The 21,746-nt window shown below is 40.1% G+C and overlaps 1 protein-coding gene across 1 annotated transcript in view; it reads right to left on the bottom strand.

Moving 5' to 3' along the window:
* Positions 1-840: 840 nt before the first annotated feature.
* Positions 841-21,746, bottom strand: part of LOC147310022 (leucine-rich repeat-containing G protein-coupled receptor 5-like) — a 51,542-nt gene continuing 30,636 nt past the window's right edge. The window contains exons 7-20 of the mRNA XM_086269348.1: positions 19,417-19,485; positions 19,021-19,092; positions 18,464-18,535; positions 16,298-16,366; positions 13,680-13,751; positions 13,356-13,421; positions 10,985-11,056; positions 10,054-10,125; positions 9,512-9,637; positions 8,976-9,118; positions 7,509-7,592; positions 6,806-7,049; positions 6,065-6,219; positions 841-4,945 (exon numbers count right to left, since the gene is read on the bottom strand). Of these exons, the coding sequence (XP_086125474.1) occupies positions 4,224-4,945; positions 6,065-6,219; positions 6,806-7,049; positions 7,509-7,592; positions 8,976-9,118; positions 9,512-9,637; positions 10,054-10,125; positions 10,985-11,056; positions 13,356-13,421; positions 13,680-13,751; positions 16,298-16,366; positions 18,464-18,535; positions 19,021-19,092; positions 19,417-19,485 (2,038 nt within the window). The 3' untranslated portion in view covers positions 841-4,223. The remainder of the gene's footprint in view (positions 4,946-6,064; positions 6,220-6,805; positions 7,050-7,508; positions 7,593-8,975; positions 9,119-9,511; positions 9,638-10,053; positions 10,126-10,984; positions 11,057-13,355; positions 13,422-13,679; positions 13,752-16,297; positions 16,367-18,463; positions 18,536-19,020; positions 19,093-19,416; positions 19,486-21,746) is intronic.

Raw genomic sequence — 21,746 nt, 5'->3', positions numbered from 1 at the left:
CATTTTCCATAGCTGAATGCCAAAAACAGTTTTTCCTGTATTGACCACTGGAGGCTCCAGCAGTGAGTCAGCCCCTATAGACTGCAATGTAAAATATTCTACTTTAGATCCTGATACAAACACCGTTTTGGTCTATGTATTTAAGGTAATGTAACAGCTGTGCACAGGTCATCTTTTTCAATTTAGGGGCGTGGCCTCTTTGACAGAACGCTAAGTGGTGACAGCTGTAGCTGCTAGCTGTATGCTATACTACACCTAAGCTAATTGGAGTTCCTGAACTTGACCTCTGGACTGTGTTTGTGCTGTTAGAGCCTTTTGGAGCATTTTTAATTACATAATTTGACCAATATAATGGCTGATGTGAAATTATTGTACTAACAGACTGTTCAAGAAGTCCATGTTCTGGTTCTCTGGTGAGTGAGTGGGATTTTATTCTGATGTTAATGATTACCATTTGGTAGGTATCTTTGTCTGTGCAATATAATCACTTTTGGTTCTAAAGAATCTCACTTGGCAGTGGCCAAAACACTAAAGCTTCACTGAAGCTTCAACAAGCCATCTCATGGGTGACACAGTGACTTCTGTCTTTTATATATAGTTTGTGGCACCTTTACTTGCAGGCTCTTACTCCACCACTGGGTCTGCATCTGACTGCTGTGGCTCCCATGAGGTTCTGACTGAGTGGCTGTTGGTGAGACTTAGAGGATAAGTTCCCATAGGTTTCTATGTTGGTTATGTTTCAAAATAATACACATATATACAAGACAGTTTGACTGTCATTTATTTGTTCTGTTCTTTCTGGAAAAAAATAGAGAGACAGCTCAGTGCAGTTTAGGCCACACACCTTTATTCATGTCACAAAACTAAAACTTCATTCTCAGTTTTACAAATTAAAACAAAAGACACTCAAATATTTTACAGTCGTTTACAAGATAACCAGAAATCAGGTGAAAGGATGAAGTTTGAACCATTCAGGTTTTAACAAAGCTTATGAACTTCTTTATTTTTATTTATTTTAAGTGCTGGTCATAGAAAAGTGCAGCAGTCAAACTGCCACAGAGCACACATACAAACAGTCATGCTTTTCTTTATTTCTTTTTTCCTCTTTTTTGTTAAATTTGCTCTGGTGCTATATCTGAACAAAGTGGGCGGAGCCAGAGACACCACCCATATCTTTTTTTTTTTTTTTTTACACAAACAGCACATTGATTGTTTGTTTTTTTTTATCTTGTTTTTCACCCTCAAGCTCACATTAAATTTGGGTGGAAGCTCATGCAGATCATGCAGGATGTGGACAATGACCATGCAGCACACTTACTTTAAATATCATTATCTGAAACCCAGTTTACACACAGTCATTTCATTTGTTTGAAAGTTAAAACCAAGTAGCAGCTTCTTAAGCTCAAAGGTGAAGCTAAAATCTGCAGTTCCTCTAATGTCCACTAGAGGCTCTAGCAGTGAGTAAACCCCATAAGCTCCCACATTAACACGTCCAGCTTTACAGCAGAAACAAACATGTTTTTGTTGGTCTCTATAGATAATTTCCCCCTTCATAATAACTGTAAGTGGGGAGAATGTTTTTGTAACTCACCTGTTCAAATTTTATTAAGGCTTACTAAGTTTCTGCTGCTATGGGTGTGGCCTCTTTGGCAGGTGGATACACATATAGATGGTTGTAGCTGCCAGGCTTCACCTCAGCTAACTGGGGTCGGTGAGGAGCATTTTTAAAGGCTTGCTTAGAAACATGTGATGAAAAAAAATAAATTACAAAAATTGTAAGGCCAAAATGTTACAGACTTTACTTGAAATGGAAACACCAAACACGGAAAATGAACCAAATAAACCGCTCAGTGGATACTGAATGGTGTAAATGTCAAAGTACAAACGAGATCTTTTTGATTGATTCAGTTGATTTGGGACAGCTAGCAGTGGACAGTTGTTGCCTCAGTGGAAGTAGTTTCCCTGGATCTTCACAATGAGGGTAAAATGAAGTGTGAGGTTGACAGGAGGCAGAGTACAGAGGACTAATGCAGAGGACTGTTGTGGTTCAGAGGAATCTGAGCCTAAAGGCAACATTTCTGATTTACCAGACCACTTTCTAGACCTGGGAATGACCATCTGGACTGTAGTGCTTAACTTGTTGTGAACAGTCTACTATTTAGGGTTAAGTTCAGATTCACATCTACACTTTTATTTGGAATTTTCACCTCTGCAGAAGTCGTAGAAACAGAAGTGAACGAAGGTAAAACATTTAATTTGAAAGGCAGCATCTTGTTTCTTTAAGTGAGCTTGTTTAGCATTTGGCTAAACTACAACCGAACCCTAGCGCCAGCAGTAAGCGTTTCACCAGTGACCTGGTGGATGTTTAGAGGTCAATCTGTCGCCACCGCAAACCTGACTTCAAATTACTTACAAGAAAAGAAAAAAAGAATGGATGAATTCACGGATTGAAATCTATGACAGCTTAATAATGCTCATTGAGGTGCACATGTATGACAGTATAAATTAAACTGAAGAGAAAATCAAATGTTGACATTGGGCCAAAATGAACAAACATTAAAAAATGAAAGATTTCTCACAGTCTACACAGAAAGAAAAAGATTGTCACAGTAGCTTGTATTTACAACAATATGTACACACATTTACTGTACATACACACACACACACACACACACACATGCAGCATCCTTTTGCTCAAGTAAATTACTTTTGTACATCTGGGTAAAATTATGCTTCCTTAGTCCAAAACAAGAAGTGTAAATGCTCCTGATTACTGAAGGTACATGAGATCGGATCTTTCTAATGTAAACCCATTTGGAGAGTTAAAAGTGTCAAATGGAGACAGTAGACAAGGCTTAAATCGAGAGAGAAAGCATGTTTTACAGATTTAGCCTGTTTAAGGTGGATTAAGGGCTCAAAGGTACATTCCTCCATGCTGAATCATTTGCCACAGGACACTTGGTTCAATATGAACCTTCTGTTTCTTATTCCTATGATCCCAAGTCTTTTAATCTTTAAGTACTTACCACCTGGAACACAATCTAGAGCGAGTTGCACCTGAAACACCAGGTGTCCCCCTTTCATTTACTAGCATCATTAACCTTTAAAGCTGCAGTGACTGTGCGAATATTATGAATCATGCATGAGCTGTTAACTCACACTAGAAGTTTTGATGACCCTTACTGCAGCCCGAAGCTCATCTTGTGTCCTGCTCGCACTCTTACATTCAGTATTCTGACATCATAATGCGACCATGTTTAATTTGAACACTCATGATTGGGAGAGGAGATGGTTTACTCCGTTTGGAGGACCAGTTGTGATGTTTTTCCCAGGTGTTGAACACGAGCTTCAGCTCTCCGTCTCCTGACGCCTGTTTTCAGGATGGACTGTGACGACACTCACAAGGACGCTGCACTTTTCACACACACCCGCGAAAACATGAGCTGTTACCAGAAGCATGCGGGGCAACATTTGGTAACACTGCGCTGTAAATTGTGTCATATTTCAAAATAAAAGCTGCTGAATTTATACCCTTGATAATGCGTGTGTTTCTGTGTGTGGGTGTCTGTCCTCGTCAATAAGATTAACGGACCAAACATAGGTCCCATCTTCTCCTGCTTTTCCTAATTTGTACTTCTTCAGAGTTTTGCCTTTGCCTTGGACAGTTTGCTGCAGGAGAAAAAAAAAGATGGTGGAGAAGGTAGACAACAACAGAAACTGGTGGGGAGTTCATGGTGAGCACCCTTCATTTCCTTTCACCATCCTTTGCTACATTTGCTGCCTCACAGTCCTGTCAGTCAGTCTGCTGTGGATTATACATACGGTACATGTTTGTGTTGGTTTTGTCTCACTTGACAAAGCCTTGATGTGCCTTCTGCAGCCATCAGTTTTCATTATTCTCATGGTTGTGTGTCTGAAAATAATTTGTGACTGTATTAAATGTTGGTCACTGCTTTAAACCCATTAGGACAGGACAGATAAAGTAAAACAGGACCTGGGACACACTTTTTTTCACAGAAAATTACACTAAATCAGCTGATTTCCCTACATGAAGAAATCCCATCCAAACAGGGCTTGGTCATCTGTTACACTTAATAATACTTTACTTTATAGTTAGTTACAGCTAATCAGGGGCTCTTTGATTGCAGTGACCAGCTGGCACAACGTTTTCTTATTTACCTTTTGTCAAGTGAGACTTGAAACCTTTTGTGTTTGTGTTCAGTTTATTGAAGTGTCGCTAAATGTTGTGCGTCACTCTTTGCTTTTCCTTGTCCCACTTCCTCGTCTTCTTCTTTGACACCTCCGACAAGTACCAGCACCTGCGTCGAGTCACATGACTGTTTCTCTGCATCCTCGTCGTACGCTAAATCCAGTGTGCATGGCCTCAGACCTCCAGCTCCGCCGCCTCCTCTTCTCGGCCTGCGTAGCTTCAGTAGTGCCACGCCCTTGCAGGTGCATTTGGCCAGTGCGGCCAGTTCCTCCCTGGCGAGCGGGTTGAAGAGGAGGTAGAGCAGAGGGTTGACACAGGCTGGCAGTGGGGCAACAAGCAGCAGAACCCCCTTCGCTGCCTCTGGTCCAGCGGCTGGTAGGCGCAGGAGGGAGGAGAACGTAAGGAAGGCAACAGGGAGGTAGAGGAGGCAGTCAGAGAAGAGCAGCCAAGCCACATGTCGCGTCAATGCTGCTTCCTCCTCTGAGCTGGGTGGAGTCTTGTGGGCGCGACAGTAGAGATGAGTGTAGGAGAACGTCATGAGAAGGAAGCAGAGGGAGTCGAAGAGCACCAGAGACACGGAGAAGGCTAAGGACGACGATGATGATGAGGAAGGTAGCGGTAAACAGAGAGAGGTGCTGCTGTGTCCGGCCACCAGGGAGGGCATTGTGACAGTGAAGCCCAACAGGAAACACAGACAGATGGAAACACGGAAGGATAACGGCGATGAAGAGTGACCTGGATTTTTTTTAAAAAGAAAAAAAAAGAGTGAAATCAGAAATCAACTTTTAAGAGTGTCTGAATGTTGGCAGACGAAAATAATAATATGTGCTGGATATCAATGACAAAAAAAATTTTGCTTTGAAAACTGTATGTAGACAGTAAACATGTAGACATGTTAAAGTCAATATCCAAATTAAAGTACTGATGAGCTGTTAAAGATGAGTTTAAGCAAAGAATGTCTTTTAGGCTATTTTTATTAATCATGAAGCCAAAAGTCATCTGGACAGAAAAGTTGATTCTGTTTATCTGGACGTAGCGTTTTCAGTGGGAGAAGCGTTTCATCACACATACAAGTGACTTCTTCAGTCTCAGCTGACTGCAGGTTTCCACAACCTTATAAACAGTACCTTTGAATAATGATGGAAACTAACCCACTGAATGAACAATGATAAGGACGCACACATCCTGGACAGGGAGGAACGCTGGTGTGAGCGGAGAGTCAAGGAGGCCATTTATGTAAAAAGGGAAAGACCTAAGTCGAGGAGGGGGCCTAAGGGCACCTCTTTCACCATCTTACAATGCTGTGATTGCAGCCAACTCTCTCTGAGGTACTCATGGCCACTGATCAATGGTCACTGGTCTCCATCTGAAAGCGCTACATCCAGATGAACAGAATCAGCTTTTTGGGATTTACTTACCTGCAGCATGCATCAAAACACAAAATGTCATCACTTTGGTGAAATTAGTTCCCCAAAATCATACAAGTTCACTTTCTTTAAAATTCAATTAGGGTTTGGTGGCTTTAATTTTTATCTCTGAGTTTGGTGATGCCTGATGTTTTTGGATATAAGAACAGTGTCATCTGCATAAAAATAAGCTTTGCAGATTTTGAATATATAACATGATGAAATGTACAGTTTTGGCATATAGAACTGTGTCATCTATGTAAAAAAATTACATAATTTTTTCACATGAAATTATGTAATGTGCATAAAAAATATGTTATATCTGTGGCATATAAAATAGTTGTGTTGCTTTGTAAAAATCGACTTGGACACATTTGGGTGGTAGAGACAATAATGTTGGTGTAGAGGGTAAATAAAAGCTGCTGGATCTACATATATGTTTCCTCACCACTGTTGCTAGCAGTTTTGCTGTGTCCTACAGTGGTGGCCACGCATCGCTCTAGAGCTGCAACGGTAAGGAGGAAGAGGCTGGTCTGTGACGCAAACACACAAAGGAACCCACTGAGTCGACACAGGAAGCTGCTCTCCCACTTTGCCCCGTACCTGGAACATACAATGTCAAAACACATCTGTCTCCACTCATAAAATCTTCGATTGTTTTGTTTTTGTTCACCACTATACACTCAGGTTTAGTACTCATCACTACATCTTATATACAACAGATGGGTAGTCTCTCTGACAGATGTGATACATGTATTTTATTGTTTATCTATAAGGTTCCTATTGGCAAGCTTCTCATGCCAATAGGAATGACAAGCTTGTCCTAAGACTCCAGAGTGCTCTCACTGTATCTATCACTACCCTGCCTGTTTTTGAGAATCTCAGAAATCAACTGTTCCCTGCTTCCAGAATAAATCCACAATGTCTCACGAGTCCCCAAAAATTACGTCATTGTCTGGATTCCTGTGTGCCCAAGGTCCCTGTAATCCACAGTGCTTTCAAAGCATTCTAATCCGACTGATTTTAAGGTAATTAAAAACACTCTTTGGAAAAGTAGTCCCAAATTCCTCTAATAATCAATCCCTAATTTCCTTAATACATACAGTATATCCCCCCTTCTCCTTGATCTCCTCCTAAATCCCTCGAGTGATACCCAGAGTCCCCAGTCTGTTCTGGTTTGGTGTCCTACCTCCAGAAGCTCCCGAATGTCCAAGCGTCCACTGCCGCCAACCAGCCGCTCCACACTCCCATCAGGCCATTCACCAGGGCAAGTAAGCCAATCAGTAGTTTGGGGGGAGTGAGAGAAGTGGCTGGAGAAAAGAAGACTGAAAGGACGACAAGACTGTTGCTGACCAATGAGATTGCTGCGATAAGCCAAACCCCACCACGGATCATCCAGCTGCCGAGCAGGTGGAGGCAGGGACGGAAAGGTCCTGCAGGAAACATAAACCATTAACACGATCTTTTAAATGTTTTTGTACACACAACTAGTATTTATGCTTCTGTAATGATAAAAGTCCCTTCCTGCAGCGCCCTCTGGTGTTTTACATTTAAAACAAGTATTTATTTTTAATTAAAACAAAGATATAAGATATGGATATACAGAAATGATTGTAAGCCAAAGAAGTGTGCCTCTAAGCTCTTATGTGCAACTGAGTTGTTTTTAAAATGTAGAAATGTAGAGCTGAGATTTTTCTCACAGATAAAGATTTAAGTAATTAATCCTCATAGGTAATGTAGCACTGATGATAAAGACTCAGCTATCATAGAGGTGCTGTTGATTTGATTCTCTAAAACTAATAAAATCTGTTTCAGAGTTGTGTTTCCTTAATTTTCATATAACAGATGTGTGTTTATTGTGTTTTAATTTGACAGACAGGGGTTTTTGGTACCTGGTGCCGGGCTGCAGTGGACTGAGTGTTGGGGTTTGGGCTCATCTTCCAACTCCATCAGGAAATCTTCCCAATCTTGATCTACTGCAGAGACACAGTGAGGACAGCAGTACGTTGGTTTTATTTCTACTTTTAGTGGAAAAACAAGCATCCCTAAGTCAAAGCTGAATGAAAAAACAACTTTGAACTGGTGATCAGCCAAATTTGAAACTGGAAACTTTATATTTTTATTTTTATGGGACATTTTGATTACACCTCATATTAAATCTTACATAAAGCTCATGGAACTTTCCACTTTCCACCCATTCATTACCTGCTTTCCACTCTGACCAAGCTTCTTTTTAAAAAAAAACAGTTTTGTATCTAATGAAGAAAAATGATGACCTGAATAAAATTTTAGGGCTGACCTGTGTAGAGGAGTGCCTCAAATCTCTGCTGGATTCTTCCCCTTTTTTTCTATAAATGCTTAACAAGCTCCATGTTGTAGTTTTGATTGACAAAAAAATAGAAACAAACTAACACTGTCCAGTGTTCTAAGTCCCATCTTAAAGGGGGTACCCCGAGGAAGGGTTTTCTGAGGAGTTAAATAAGGTGCAACCTCTGCCACTGAAACATGAAGCGGAAAACTGCAGTTCCTCTAGTGGCCACTTGAGGCAGTTCCAAAAGCGTGTCAGTTCCCATAGTCTCCCATGCTAAAATATCCAACTTTACAGCAGTAATAAACACATTTAAAGCGTGCTACTAAACAGTTGTGGCATCTATAGAAAAATTTCCAGTCCGGGGGAAATTGAGACTTAAAATTTAGTGACATGCTAGCTCTCTGCTAGGTCCATTAACTGGATTCCATGAACTGGCAGTCTGGACTGTATTTGTGCTCATGGAGCCTTTTGGAGAATTTCTAATGGAATTAACCAACAAATAATATGTTTGCTGTACAGTTAATTATCCAAATAGACTATCCAAAAAGAGTGTGCTCTGGTTTTGGTCTTTTACTTGAAATGAATGCAGCTTCCGAAGCAAAACAGTTAGTGTTGTCTGAATTCACCCTCTTGCTCACCTCTTGATCACCTCTGGCTCAAGATAAAGAGGCGGACAGCTGTCTCCATGAAGTTAAAGCTAAAGCAGAGGCTTAAAATGTGAAGCCCACAAACCAGCAAGTAGTTATGTCTACCTCTTATTAATACACTGATCAGGCATAACATAACATCTGTCCCCCTAGTGCTGTCAAAACCACCCTGACCCAACCTGGAAGATGTGCTGAGGTATCTGGCACCAAGATTTTAGCAGCATCCTTTAACACCTGTAAGTTGTGAGGTCACATAAAATTTGAAGACGGCATGTTCACTTGCCATGATTAAGCGATATCAGTATAATTCATGTCACCTGTCAGTGGTTATGATGTTATGCCTGGTGTATGTAATCATTTGGTTCCTCAGGTGAAAACTTCCATTGTGTGTTGGGGTTCACCTTGGCTGGAAAGAATAGCTGCATCTCTTCCAGCTGAGTCTCTTGCTTCCTCTCTCTCCCAGGACAAACCTCCTGCACCTCCACCTCTCCGCTCACAGGAGATGAAGGCACAGCACTGGAAGGCGTAGGGAAGCTCCATCACCCTGAGCACACACAGACGCACACAGTGATAAACACCTCTATCTGTCCAAACATGGCTCAAATAAATTCATTTTATTGCACCTGCTGTTCAGTGGAATGTCCCTTTAGATGCTTTCCATCAGAGATGGAGGAGACAGATTACACTGTGTGTGTGAGTGAGTGTGTGAATCTGCGTGTGTGTGACATCTAAACACTACAGGAGTTAATCAGCAGCAAAGTGGCTGTTAATTCAGACCTTTTCCTAAATCACATCAGCAGTGTTTGCATTGCAGGACAGATTTGTGGATAAGTCTGCTTCCTGATAACCATGTTGGAGGTCCTGCATCACAGTCTGGTGGTACGTGGACGTCTCTTAATACAAATATGTCTTCCTTTGTTTATGAGTGAATGCCCACCTGACTCGAGGCAGATCCTCTTGGGCTATTAGTTCCATCAGCTGCTGGTTTCCAGCCAGACGCAGGTGAGTCAAACTCTGCAGGCCACTCAGAGGCAGAGAGGAAAGCTGATTGGATGACAAGTCACTGCAAAAACAGAGGAAACCAGTGTGGAAACCAGTTAATTATATTCTATAACTAATTCAGATAAATTTAAGGAAAACAGGCCATTTTCCCGTCTCCTGGACATCTATAGGTTACAATCTCACACAAACCACAAATCTTCAACTTAAAATGACATATTTAAGGGCAGTTGAACATATTTGCTGAAAATTTAGCAGCTGTTTTAACGTGCTTCCTCAACTTTTCAATCAAAAATGGTTTTCCAGGCACCCGTTCAGCTCACGAGTTTGTGAACGACCTGTGCTGCGCTTCTTTGTCTACTTCCTCTCCCTGCTTTCCTGTCCACTCTCCACTACTACGCTATCTAATTTTTATAAAAGGAATTTTTAAAAAATGGTTTCAAAACTACTAACCAATGTTCAGACAGATAAAGAACTCACAGTTTGGTGAGAGCAGGGAGAGCAGAGAACGAGTTTGGCTTCACTGATGACAGTCGATTCCAGGACAAATCACTGCAGGATAGAAAAACATGAAGTCAGAAAACAAACCAGCAGTCATGTGATCAGAAATACTGATTTATGATAATAAAAAATATGTCAGTTAAATCTACAAGAAGTTAGTTCTGCTAAATACTAGCCGTGGTGCCTGAGATTTAGTTGCTTTTTCCTTAACAGAAAGAACTCTGATGTTCTTCTGGTTGTCAACCCAGTCTGCAGGGTTTGTGGAAATATGTAAAAAATCAATGCGTTTCATCTTCTTTTGAATTTTTCATGATTGTATTTTAGCCTATGAATACCTTGTGTGCAGACACATAACCTTCTCTGTATTTTTTGTCCAGTTTTGTTTACTCCACTTTAATCTGTTGGTAAACTTTGTACGCTGACCTGATCTCTGCTGTTGCGTAGGCTGTTAGTTCGGATTAAAGCGAAAGCACCGCAGGCCTACGAAACAGCAGGTCTTTGTTTCTAATCCCAGAATAAAAGAAACTGTGCACATAATACTCTTACGTCTGTAATACCATAATAAAATTAGCAGTAATGTTAAGAGAGGCATGTCTCGTTTCTCAGTTTGAGATGCTGTAATACTGGAGGCTGCAAATAGTCCTAACCCTAACCCTAATAGTCCTAAGTGTAGTGTTAGTATGAGCTGTAGTATCAGGTGTAGTGCTGTACAGATTCTTGTCTTTGTTCCAAACCATAGCATCAAACCTGTCCCATCCACAAGCGGACCACCTGGATGACTAAGTGAGTTTCCATTTGGAAATACTTACAGAGGGATCTCTGCTCAGGATCTGCTGGCCAATTAAATTGGCGATGTGTGTCTGTGTGTGTGTGTGTGTGTGTGTGTGTGCGTGTGTGTTTGCATGCTTACAGTGAGCGTAGTGATAGCAGACCAGCGAATGTGTTTTCCTCCAGTTTTTCTACCACATTGTGATGCAGATCACTGAAAAACACACACATGTTTGTATTTCTATCTTTGAGAGGACCATCGCTCATATGATGCATTCACATGCCGCTCCATCAACCTGAGTTCTCGGGCTGTAAATGAAACATGGTTTATGGAGAAGGTTTGGATGAAAGGCTGGAGTGTGTGGAGAAATGCCAGCTAGTCTGGTTGGTTTAATGAAGGTAACTCCAGGTCCCTCTATTCATTGTTCAGTAAAATTACAAAACCTCCAGACACATTCTCCTCCCACATGTATTCTGTTGATTTTTGCAACTCTCTTGTGCTCTTTTTTCTCTTTTTTCACTTGTAAAATCTCAGACATTCACCGTCAACTTAACTCTTTAGGAGCTCCTGACTCTGAAGTAGACTTCCTGGTTCCCCTACTGTCTTCCTGTGAGTTATTTTCAAGCTTTACTCTTCCCTCCATAACTGACGTATCTAATCTCATTAAAAAATCTAAGTCATCCACCTGTCAACTTGACCCTCTCCCTACTGTGTTAGTTAAAGCCTGTCTTCCCTTGTTAGCACCTCTCATAACCAATATTATTCATTCCTCCCTGAACACTGGGATTGTTCCTGAAGCACTGAAAAAGGCTTCTGTTATCCCAATTCTCAAAAAGCCTGGTGCAGACCCCAATAACTTTGATAATCTTCACCCTATATCAAATCTCCCCTTTATTTCAAAAATTCTTGAAAAAGTTGTCGCTGCCCAGCTTCATTTACATCTCAATGACCATAATCTCTATGAACAATTTCAATCTGGTTTCCGCCCCAGTCATAGCACAGAAACTGCTCTGTTAAGAATTACCAATGACCTTCTGATGGCAGCTGATTCTGGTCTCCTATCCATTCTCATCCTTCTTGATCTTAGTGCGGCGTTTGATACCATTTCTCTCCTGAACCGGTTAGCATCCATTGGTATTAGTCACACCCCCCTTGCCTGGTTTACCTGCTATCTCTCAGACCGCACTCAGTTTATCCTTAAATATCCTTTAATTTAAATCCCATTCCTCAACTCTCCATCCTGTTTCTGCTGGTGTGTCCCAGGGTTCAGTATTAGGGCCTCTTTTATTCATTATTCATATGCTTTCTCTTGGTTATATATTCCGAAAATATAATATCAATTTTCACTGTTATGCCGATGACACCCAGCTCTACCTTTCTTCTAAACCCAATTCATCTCTCCCACCTACCTCCCTCTCAAACTGTCTTATTGAGATTAGATCCTGGTTCTCCTCCAATTTTCTCAAACTTAACAGTAATAAAACTGAAGTTTTACTTGTTGGTACACCATCTATCTTAACCACATCCCACAGTTTTTCCATTAACATTGAAAATGCTCCTACCCTTCCCTCCCCTCAGGTTAAGAGTTTGGGTGTCATACTTGATAATACTCTTTCATTCCAGTCTCACATTAATTACATAACCCGGTCTGCTTTACGTAATATTAACCGACTCTGTCCCTTCCTTACTCCTCATGCTGCTGCCATCCTTGTCCATAGTCTTATTACGTCCCGTATTGATTACTGTAATTCCCTCCTATTTGGTCTCCCTAAAAGGTCCTTTCATAAACTCCAACTTCTTCAAAATTCTGTAGCTCGGGTCATAACTTGCACTCCGTTAAGTGCTCATATTACCCCAGTTCTCTGTTTTGTAATTTTAACTTATTTTATGTATTTTATGACTACTGTTCATTTTATTAATTGTGTTTTTTGTAAGGTGACCTTGGGTTTCTGAAAGGCGCCCTCAAATAAAATGTATTATTATCATTATTATTATTATTATTGATTAGTTGTATCCATAAGCTGTATGGGTGCTTCACATGGGCACACATACTGTACCTGCTAAATAATAGATAAAATGGGGGGTGCCACTTGATCTAACTCATATCCCCCGAAAACTAAATCTGAAGCCCTGAACTGTACAAACTCTCAACTCTCACTGTGCAAAATGTCCTCACAAGGCCCAGAACTCACCGCGGTCCTCACAAAAACAGACATACATGTACACACACATATTAGCCATCGTTGTTTCCATTACATCACTAAAGAATCTGTTTTACAGCAAGTGTTTCCTGAATGACCTGATTGGTCAGAAATAGACTATGAGGGTGATAATTATTCCCACAATGCACAGCTGTCTGTACTTTATTGATTGTTATGGTAACTTCAGATTTAATAACTGTGTCTTAAAAGCTTCACGGGCAAAAAATAAGCTATATCCGACCCTCCCAAAAAAGGCAATAAAACATTAAGAAGAACAGTTTAATTAAATGTAAAATGAACATTAAACTCACATTTTTCGAATGCTCTCACAGCCGGAAAAGCTGGGAAGAGTCTGGATTTGATTATAGGAGAGATCGCTGCAGAGGGAGAGAGTGAGTTGAAGCTGTCAGCACCGTAATTTCCTATACACACTGAACACATCACAGCAGCTCCCAGCATACAAGCCAAGACTTAAAAAAATATCTGAAATAAATGAAGCAACAGCAGATATGATTTGATGGACAGACATGAATAGTCCCTGATGATATACAGGGCCTTCAGGGACCACCTTCAGCCTGAGTTCAGTGTTCAGAGACATGCAGAGATGTGGATGTAATTGTTGTGTTTGGACTCACAGCAGCTGCAGCTTTGGAAGCTGCTCACAAACCGAACTGGGCAATGAGGTGATTTGAGCTCCGGTGATAGTCCTACACACAGAGAGATAAAACAGAACTAGTTTTCCACGGGAGCAATTTAGAAGTACATTAAAAATGTGTTATGTATTCACAGCCCTGTTTCTAATAAGAAGAAACAGGGCTGTGAATCTTGTGAAAATGAAACAACCTAAAAGATAAAATGCTAAAACTTGGAATTTTTAAGTTTTTTCCCCTTACAGATATTACATTCATATTACAAATTTATCATCAGCAACACGTTTAAAAAGAATGTGCCAGGGAATATTTCACAGTGTGATGCCTTCGACCTTCTTTAAAAAGAGTTCTTGCTTGTTGCAAGTTAGCTAGCTGCTCCATAGATCTGGACTGCCTTTGTCATATATTTAGTTTCATATTGTTCCAGATGTTTTTAAAGGGCTGGGATACATGCAGAATGTGGTTTGGTATTGCTATCCTGAAATATGCACGTCTTTCTCGTACAGAGATGCTGGGAATCTGGGTGGTGACATATGTTTCTTCAAAGTCTGTAGAAACCGTTGAACATCAATGCTGCTGTCACGGATGAACAAGATACTCCCCCCACAGGCACTAATGCCTCTGCAATACCATCATGGAGGATGGCATGGTCTTGCGTAAATAAGCAAGGTCTTCATCTGGATGCATTTGTTTTTTAAGTAGGATTATACAACTTTCTCAGCCTGATCGTGACGTTTAAAAAAAATAAATAGGAAAACTGTTAGATTTTTTAATTTTTAACATTAAATAAGGTACAAGAAGTAAGGGAATTTGTGTTTGGTTGATTATTTCTTTATTGTGACAGTGCTTCTTGGCAGTAAATGTTATACTGTTGAAAAACTTGTTTATTTCCCCTTAAATGGTGCCACACTTGTAAGGAAATGAATTTGTTGGTTGAGCAGCAGAGTTGAGTATGTGGTTTGCACCCATGAAAAAATTGACAAATCTTCTCTGCCAATGACAAACAGCTTATTCTGCTTTTGGCTTTTGTTTTGAGTTTATTGTACTCCAGGTGTTGGAGGCAATCTTAAAGCAGAAAGACATTGAGATAAGGTTCTGCAACTTGTAGCAATCCCATATCTCCACAGTCTGGGACCAAACTCTATACTCCAAGATGACAGTATTTGCCCCCACAGAGCGGAGTTTATCAGAGACCACATCCAGAATTTGGGAGTGGAGAGGACGTAACGACCTGCCTGCAGTCTTGACCTCAACCCCACTGAACTCTTGTGAGATCAGCCTGGCTGTGCTGCTCCTGTCAGAGTGACAAACACACCCACACTGACCGACTTGCGGCAAATGCTAGTTGAAGAATGGGATGTCATCTCTCAGCAGTGCGTGTCCAAGCTCGTGACAAGCATGACGAGGAGGTGCCAGGCTGTCGTAGCTGCACATGGTACTTCCACATGCTACCTGTTTGTTTAATGAACAAATTGTTTCTTCAGACTTCACTCATCCAATCCAGTAAACGACACCAGACAAGAGTCGGTAGCAGAATAAGATGTTTGGCACTGGCAAAGAAGATCTGAGTTTTTCATGGGGGCAACCCACAGATGCATTTTCCTTGAAAATGTGGCTCCACATCAGAGGAAAAGGGGAAATAAACAGGCTTCCTAGTGCTATAAGATTTATTGCTAGAAAGTTTGTTACAACAAAAAAAACAATCTGCCAAACACAGATTCTTTTGGCCTGTAAAGCCTTTAAGAAAGTGATTAAATCTGAAATTAAGTTATTGTTGTCTTTGAACCATTTTCAATTTATTGTAGTCTTGTTTTTTTTGGAAACAGGTTAGTACACAACATGTTTGGGTATATTGTATTGTAAATTGTGTAAAATAAACTGTATATGCTTGTTAAATAGCATGTAGAAACATTGTGATGTGTCCAGGGGCGTCCACAGTGCATTACACTTTACAGCCATGTGTTGAGGTGCTTTGAAGTTGCATTAAGGTTGGAATGACTCCCTTATCCACATGACTGAAATGAAGCCAGTACAGTAATGAGTAATACGGTGAGCGGTCCAAGCTCATTATATGAAAAATAAATCATCAATATGGAAAAGTCTGATTAAAGAAAAGCAGCTACGTGCAGAATTTGGATTCACAGGATGAAACAGGATGTTGGAGAGGGGGGTTAACACTGGAGGGGGTCAAATGGAAGAATGTGGGACGGTTTGTTTGGTTGGACTTTTTATTTCCACCTACTGGTTCAGCGTGAGGTTACTGTTAAATACACACTGCTTTCAGAAATGAGCTTAAATGGAAAAAGACAAGAAAATAAACACAGCCAAGGTGTTTATTGTGACACGGAAAAGTGGGTCACAACAAGGAGAAAGAAGGGTTTTAATTTCACGCCGAGCTGCAGAAAAATAAAGTTACAGTCTGTCAGATAGAATAATAATTGCTGTGTATTAATAACAGCAGTGTGATTTGGGGTGTTCAGCTCTCAGAAACACACTCGGATATGAAACATTCCTGTGTGTGTGTGTGTGTGTGTGTGTGTGTGTGTGTGTGTGTGTGTGTGTGTGTGTGTGTGTGTGTGTGTGTGTGTGTGCGTGTCACTTACAGGCTCTCCAGGCTTTTGGTTCCCGTCAGATCTGGAAACTCAGTGAGATCTGCAGCTCCATTCAGAGATCTGAGAGTTGGACACGGAAAGAGCGTTTAAGCTAAGAGAAGCAGAAAATGATTTACTGCGTTTCATTATTTGCGTAATTAACATCTGCACTGAACAAAAGGGCAACAGGGAGGTTGAGTCTGCATGTCATATATGCTCAGCGATTACTTGATATTTCTCATCTAAAGCTGTCAACACTTGGATCTGTCATGGGGCGGATCTGTGAGGTTCAAAGACAGAAGCTTCAACTTCAGTTTATCAGTGCTGCTTCTTCTTCTTTCAGCTGCTCCCTTCAGGGGTCACCACAGGGAATCACTTAACCCACTCTCACCCAAACCCCCCATCCTCCTCAGCCACACCACCCTCTGCATGTCCTCCTTCACTTCCATAGTTCTGTCACCACCAGCTTGGCCTCCTGTCTTTTTTTCCAGTGCCACCGTCTCCAAACCAAACATCACAGCAGGTCTCACTACCATCTTGTAAACCTTGCCTTTCAGTCTTGGTGCTCTCCTTCTGCTACAGTCGGCCATTGCTTTGGATGGTATTTAAACTCAGTTTATGGATCTGTTCATTGGAAACCACTGAATCTGTCTTTAGTGGCTGAAGGAAAGGGCAGATGGACATCTCTTTGACTCCACAGCTACTGCTTTATGCCATCCATACATCCAGATGTAAGACATTTTGGTCCAGCATCTTATGTTGTCATTCCATTTTGCTTTGATGCAGAGCTGAAACTTCTGAGGCAATGGAAGATACCTCTACCATACTAAGGGCCTGTGAAAGGCCAGCAGGCATTTTGATCATCCTTGATGGTCCTACAAGAGGTGGCTAACTTTGTAATAGCTGCTGCCATGCTCTACCTTCAGAGTATATCTCTGTGGCACTACTGAAACTGGTCTTGGAGCGTGAATGGAGTGCATTTACAGCTTGGTTTTGAAAGATTTTACTAATGATATATTCCTAAAACAAAATCAGAAAAATGTAATTTGTTTTCCTGAAATAAAGATAACTTAAGGACTTGTGATGCTGCATGAAGGGTCCAGCAAAATGTCTTCAGGTGCCGTGTTGAAAGAAATAAAAAAGAAACAACTATCTCACATCCTTAACGTGTTGACCGGAAATCCAGAGCAGAAATTATGTAATACTGATAATATACATATCTGTGACAAGATTGTTAGACAGAAATTTGGGTCATGGGCATTATTGCCTCATCTTATTTGGAACTTTATTCATGTTTAATGAACATCCATCAATCGAACAGAAGATGTACAGTGATTAATAAATTTATTAGCGCACCACCCAATGGAAGGATATGCCATAGCTATCCTAAATGCACAGTATTGGTAATTACTGAAATCACGTTTTATGTTTCTGTAATCGGTTAATCAGCCTGTATGAACAAGCTTGGTAATTCTTAAATACTTGCTTAAATATTTAAATACTTTACTTGCATTCCTGAACAGAAAAAATATATATTTTAATTTGTTGAATGTTATGCTTTCAAGTGCAGTGTGTTGGCTTAAATTTGGAATGCAGTTTGTTTTTGCCTAATAAGTAACAATATAAATGTAGTTTTGCAGATGTTTTGGACAGATGTCTAAAATACCTGTTGTTTTCTTGTTTTTTTTGGGGGGTAAAATTCCCTGCTCCTTTTATTGACTTCTAATAATGGAAGAAAGTTCCCATATTTATGTAGACATGTTTAAAAAATTGCTCCTTGATATCAGTTTCACTTTTAGTTTAAGCCTGTTTGTCTAGAAATGATCATTTGGACCTTTATGAATATTATCGGCTCATAAAGTTCGAGGAGTTTATGTTATGCCAGCCTCCTCTTTGAATGGCTGGAAGGAGTTTCTGGTGTGAAGGTGAAGGTCCTTACAGTTCAATCTAAATTCAGATTCAAGAATATTTAGAAAAGATTCAGTAGTTTTAACTGACTCATTGCTTTGAGACTTATTTATGTCTCTGATCTTGATTAGGCAGAAGTAAAAATGTCTCTATTCTATTGTTTGTCAGGCAGAAAAGTCCCAAAACATACTGAAGCACTTAACAGGTTTAGTTAAATCTATAAAAGTGCTGTGCTGTGTTATTTGTGTGTTGAATTTGAGTGTTTCTCACAGCATGCGAAGCTCTGGTAGGTTCTGGAAGGCCGAGCGTCCGACAGAGTGAATTGGGTTGTCATAAAAAAATCTGCAAAACATCCACAAAAACACGTTTTTCATCTCAGGCTGCAGTGAGAAGCTAACAAGTGTTAAACAGAGGTTAGCAAAATTACTTAAGATGCTGGATATAAACATGGAGACAGCCACCATGCTATTGTAGCTTTTTGATTTCTCATACGACAGGGGATCGAACTGAGAAACCGAGGGGCTCTGCATGCCCCACCCTAAAACATAATAAAACATGTTTCATGATCTTTTTAAAAAAAATTATTATCACTAATAATTATCACCGAGCATAAACATCATGTTTAGTTCAACAAAACTCATCAGCAAAGTTTTTATCAAGGTGACAACGGAGTAAGAAGAAGGATCATCATTCATGACTGTCACTATCTTAAGGATATAAAAAATAACAGATGAATTTAGCAGATTATTGATTTTATCCTCATTAATTTTGGAACCAGGAAGTAAAAAATATTGCAATCTGTTGAATCTGTTATTAGTTGTACCTACATGGTGTTCAGTAAAGGGTTCCCAGTGAAGGCGTGCTCCGGGATAGACTGGATGTTGTTGCTATGGAATCCGCTAAACGGGAAGATAAAGGAAATTAGTTTCCACCATGTGTTGTTATAAAAGTTCCTTCCTTCATTTCATCATTATTACTGGGAAGCTTCCCTCGCCCTTCTCGTTATTTTGATGACAGTCGTGATTGATTGAACTAACTTTCAGGGAAATTTTTTTATTGATTTTGTCCTTTTTTCTTTTTCATCAAATATGTAAACAGTCAAGCATAAGATGCTGTCCACATCTTGCCTCATATGCTAAAATTTGCTAAACCGGAGAACCTGAGCTAGCCATGTCTGCTGTGGATAAACAGATGCCTTTTTCAATCAGTCGGTTGAGACTCACAGCTCCTTGAGGTGGCTGAGTGATCGTATGGCTGTGGGAAACTCCACCAGGCTGTTGAAGTTCAGATCTCTGAGGAAGAAAAAGAGAGATTTCCTTATGTAGCGTCTTCTGCAGCGCCCCTTGGTGTGTAAATGCCAAGGTGCTAAAAAGTTCTGCTGAACTTTGTTGAATTAATTACCTTTCACATCAGTAAAGAAGAAAACAAATATTTCTGTAATATTTCTGACAATAAAATGTTTATAAATTAGAATAATGTTTGTTTCAAAAAAAAAACCAATTGGATTTGTCACCAGTAGCAGGAAGCACCAGTTATACTGGCAATGGCAAAGTCTAGGCTAGAAATACAATCTCTGTACTGAGAATTGTGGACTCTCAATTTGAACATAAATCCCATATTAGTATTGATAAATCTCAAATTGAGAGTATAGTGTAAAGTAGAGATGGCACGATACCACTTTTTCATGTCCGATACCGATAATGATATCATAAATTTGGATATCTGCTGATACCGATATGTATCCGATATAGTGTTTTTTAATCAATAAAACTGTTTTTTTAATATCTTGCTGCTTTTTGTATAAGTTCATACTCAAGTTAAAAAAAAAACACTAAAGCTATTCTGTCATACCTGTATGCAAAAAATACACTGCACCCAAAATATTTCATAGTTCAGCAAAACTGATCAATCTAATAAACTTAAACCTGGACCATCCTCCCTATTCTGGTATTTTAAAGAGTACTTAGCAGAAATATTAAGCAACCTAACTAATAGGGTTCTAAAACTCCCAGCAAAAACCACGAATAAATTCTTTACAAATCCTACCATGTGGATTCATGGATTTTTTTTTCACATTCTGTCTCTCACAGTTGAAGTGTACCTCTGGTGCAAATTACTGACCTCTGTCATCATTTTAAGTGGGGGAACTTGCACAATCGGTGGCTGACTAAATACTTTTTTGCCCCACTGTATGTAGAAAAGGATCCTGGTGTGCAAAGTAATATTAAATCAATTCTAACAACAGATTATCAAGCTTAAAGGTGCTGCTGTTGTTCAGCCGCTGGTTTCCTCTTTCTGGAGCGAAGTGGGCGATAGACAAGCAAGAGAGACGGACTCGTGACAGAAAAGCCGATCAGCTGATCATTGATCAGTTTCATGATTGAAGTAGCAGCAGGAGAGGGAGGGAGCGAGAGGCAGTCGTTCCATATATCGGTTGTTAAGCTTAACTCGGCAATGGTTTACAAACATTCAGAGACGAACTTACACATTTGCTTTACTTCTCTCTGGGATCACTTCCTCGGAAATGAAATGCCGGATTGGTAGCGAGGCTACAAATACACACAGCCGCTCTATCACGTGAGGCATACTGCTGCCACGTGCTACGGTTATTTTGTGAGGTGCTTTTTTGTTATTTAATGGATCGGATTACATTTTTTTATTTCTCTCCAATATCCGATCCAGTAATTTACGTCAGTATCGGACAGATACCGATACGTAATATCGGATTGGTCCATCTGTAGTGTAAAGTATATAGAAGTATATACACTTTATATATAACTCTGTACTCTTAATGATAACCTTTAGATTGGGAATATAGCATGGTAAACACCTGCCCTTGGGGAATAATATACTTTAAACAAGGAATGTTGGGAAGCAAATAGCACCAAAGTCACACCAATAATCTAAACTGGAAATTTCATCTCCAGACTGGTAACTGCTTCACATTTAGAAAACCAGCTCTACACTGGGAATTATGTTAGTTCTATTACAAAAAAGCAGTTTTTAAGAAGCTGTGGGAATGTCAGCTTTATATTAGAAAAGTGTTTCACGTAAATGTTTGGGTTTCAAGTTTGATGTTTAGCTTAATCTTTTTTTCCCCGTCTTTTGAGTTTATTAAAGAAACATTTAACTGTGCCTCCCTCTTTTGCTCTTTTCTTTCATCACCAGCAGAGACTAGAGCATTCTTCAAGTCCACACATGGCTTCAATTAGGTTCTCTCATCCATCTCTGGGATGCAGGTGGCTATTATACACACTGTGTGTGGAATGAAGCTGCCACATTGTGAAAAATACCATTAAATTGAAATTGCTTCCGTCTGGTTCTGAGTGTGTGAGTACATGTGTGTGTCCGGGGGACGATCAGGAACAACAATAACTGGTATGCTTTCTGTTTTCCAAGGTTATTATTGATGGAGCTTGGACGTTTGGGATTGGATGAGAGATTTTTCAGACATCTACAATCAGGTTAGGATTTTTGGATTTGTGGCTGGGTTTGTATCAAGCCTTCTTGTTTCTGTCTCTCATAGATTACTTTAGTTTTGATGTAATGATTC

This window comes from Aulonocara sp. 'chitande type north' Nkhata Bay, linkage group LG17 (genome assembly GCF_057382095.1).
Source record: "Aulonocara sp. 'chitande type north' Nkhata Bay isolate Kocher_YH1m ecotype deep benthic linkage group LG17, A_spYH_male_GT1.1, whole genome shotgun sequence".
Lineage (NCBI taxonomy): Eukaryota > Metazoa > Chordata > Actinopteri > Cichliformes > Cichlidae > Aulonocara > Aulonocara sp. 'chitande type north' Nkhata Bay.
The sequence above is the reverse complement of the archived record's forward strand: the minus strand, read 5'-3'. Positions and strand labels throughout refer to the sequence as shown.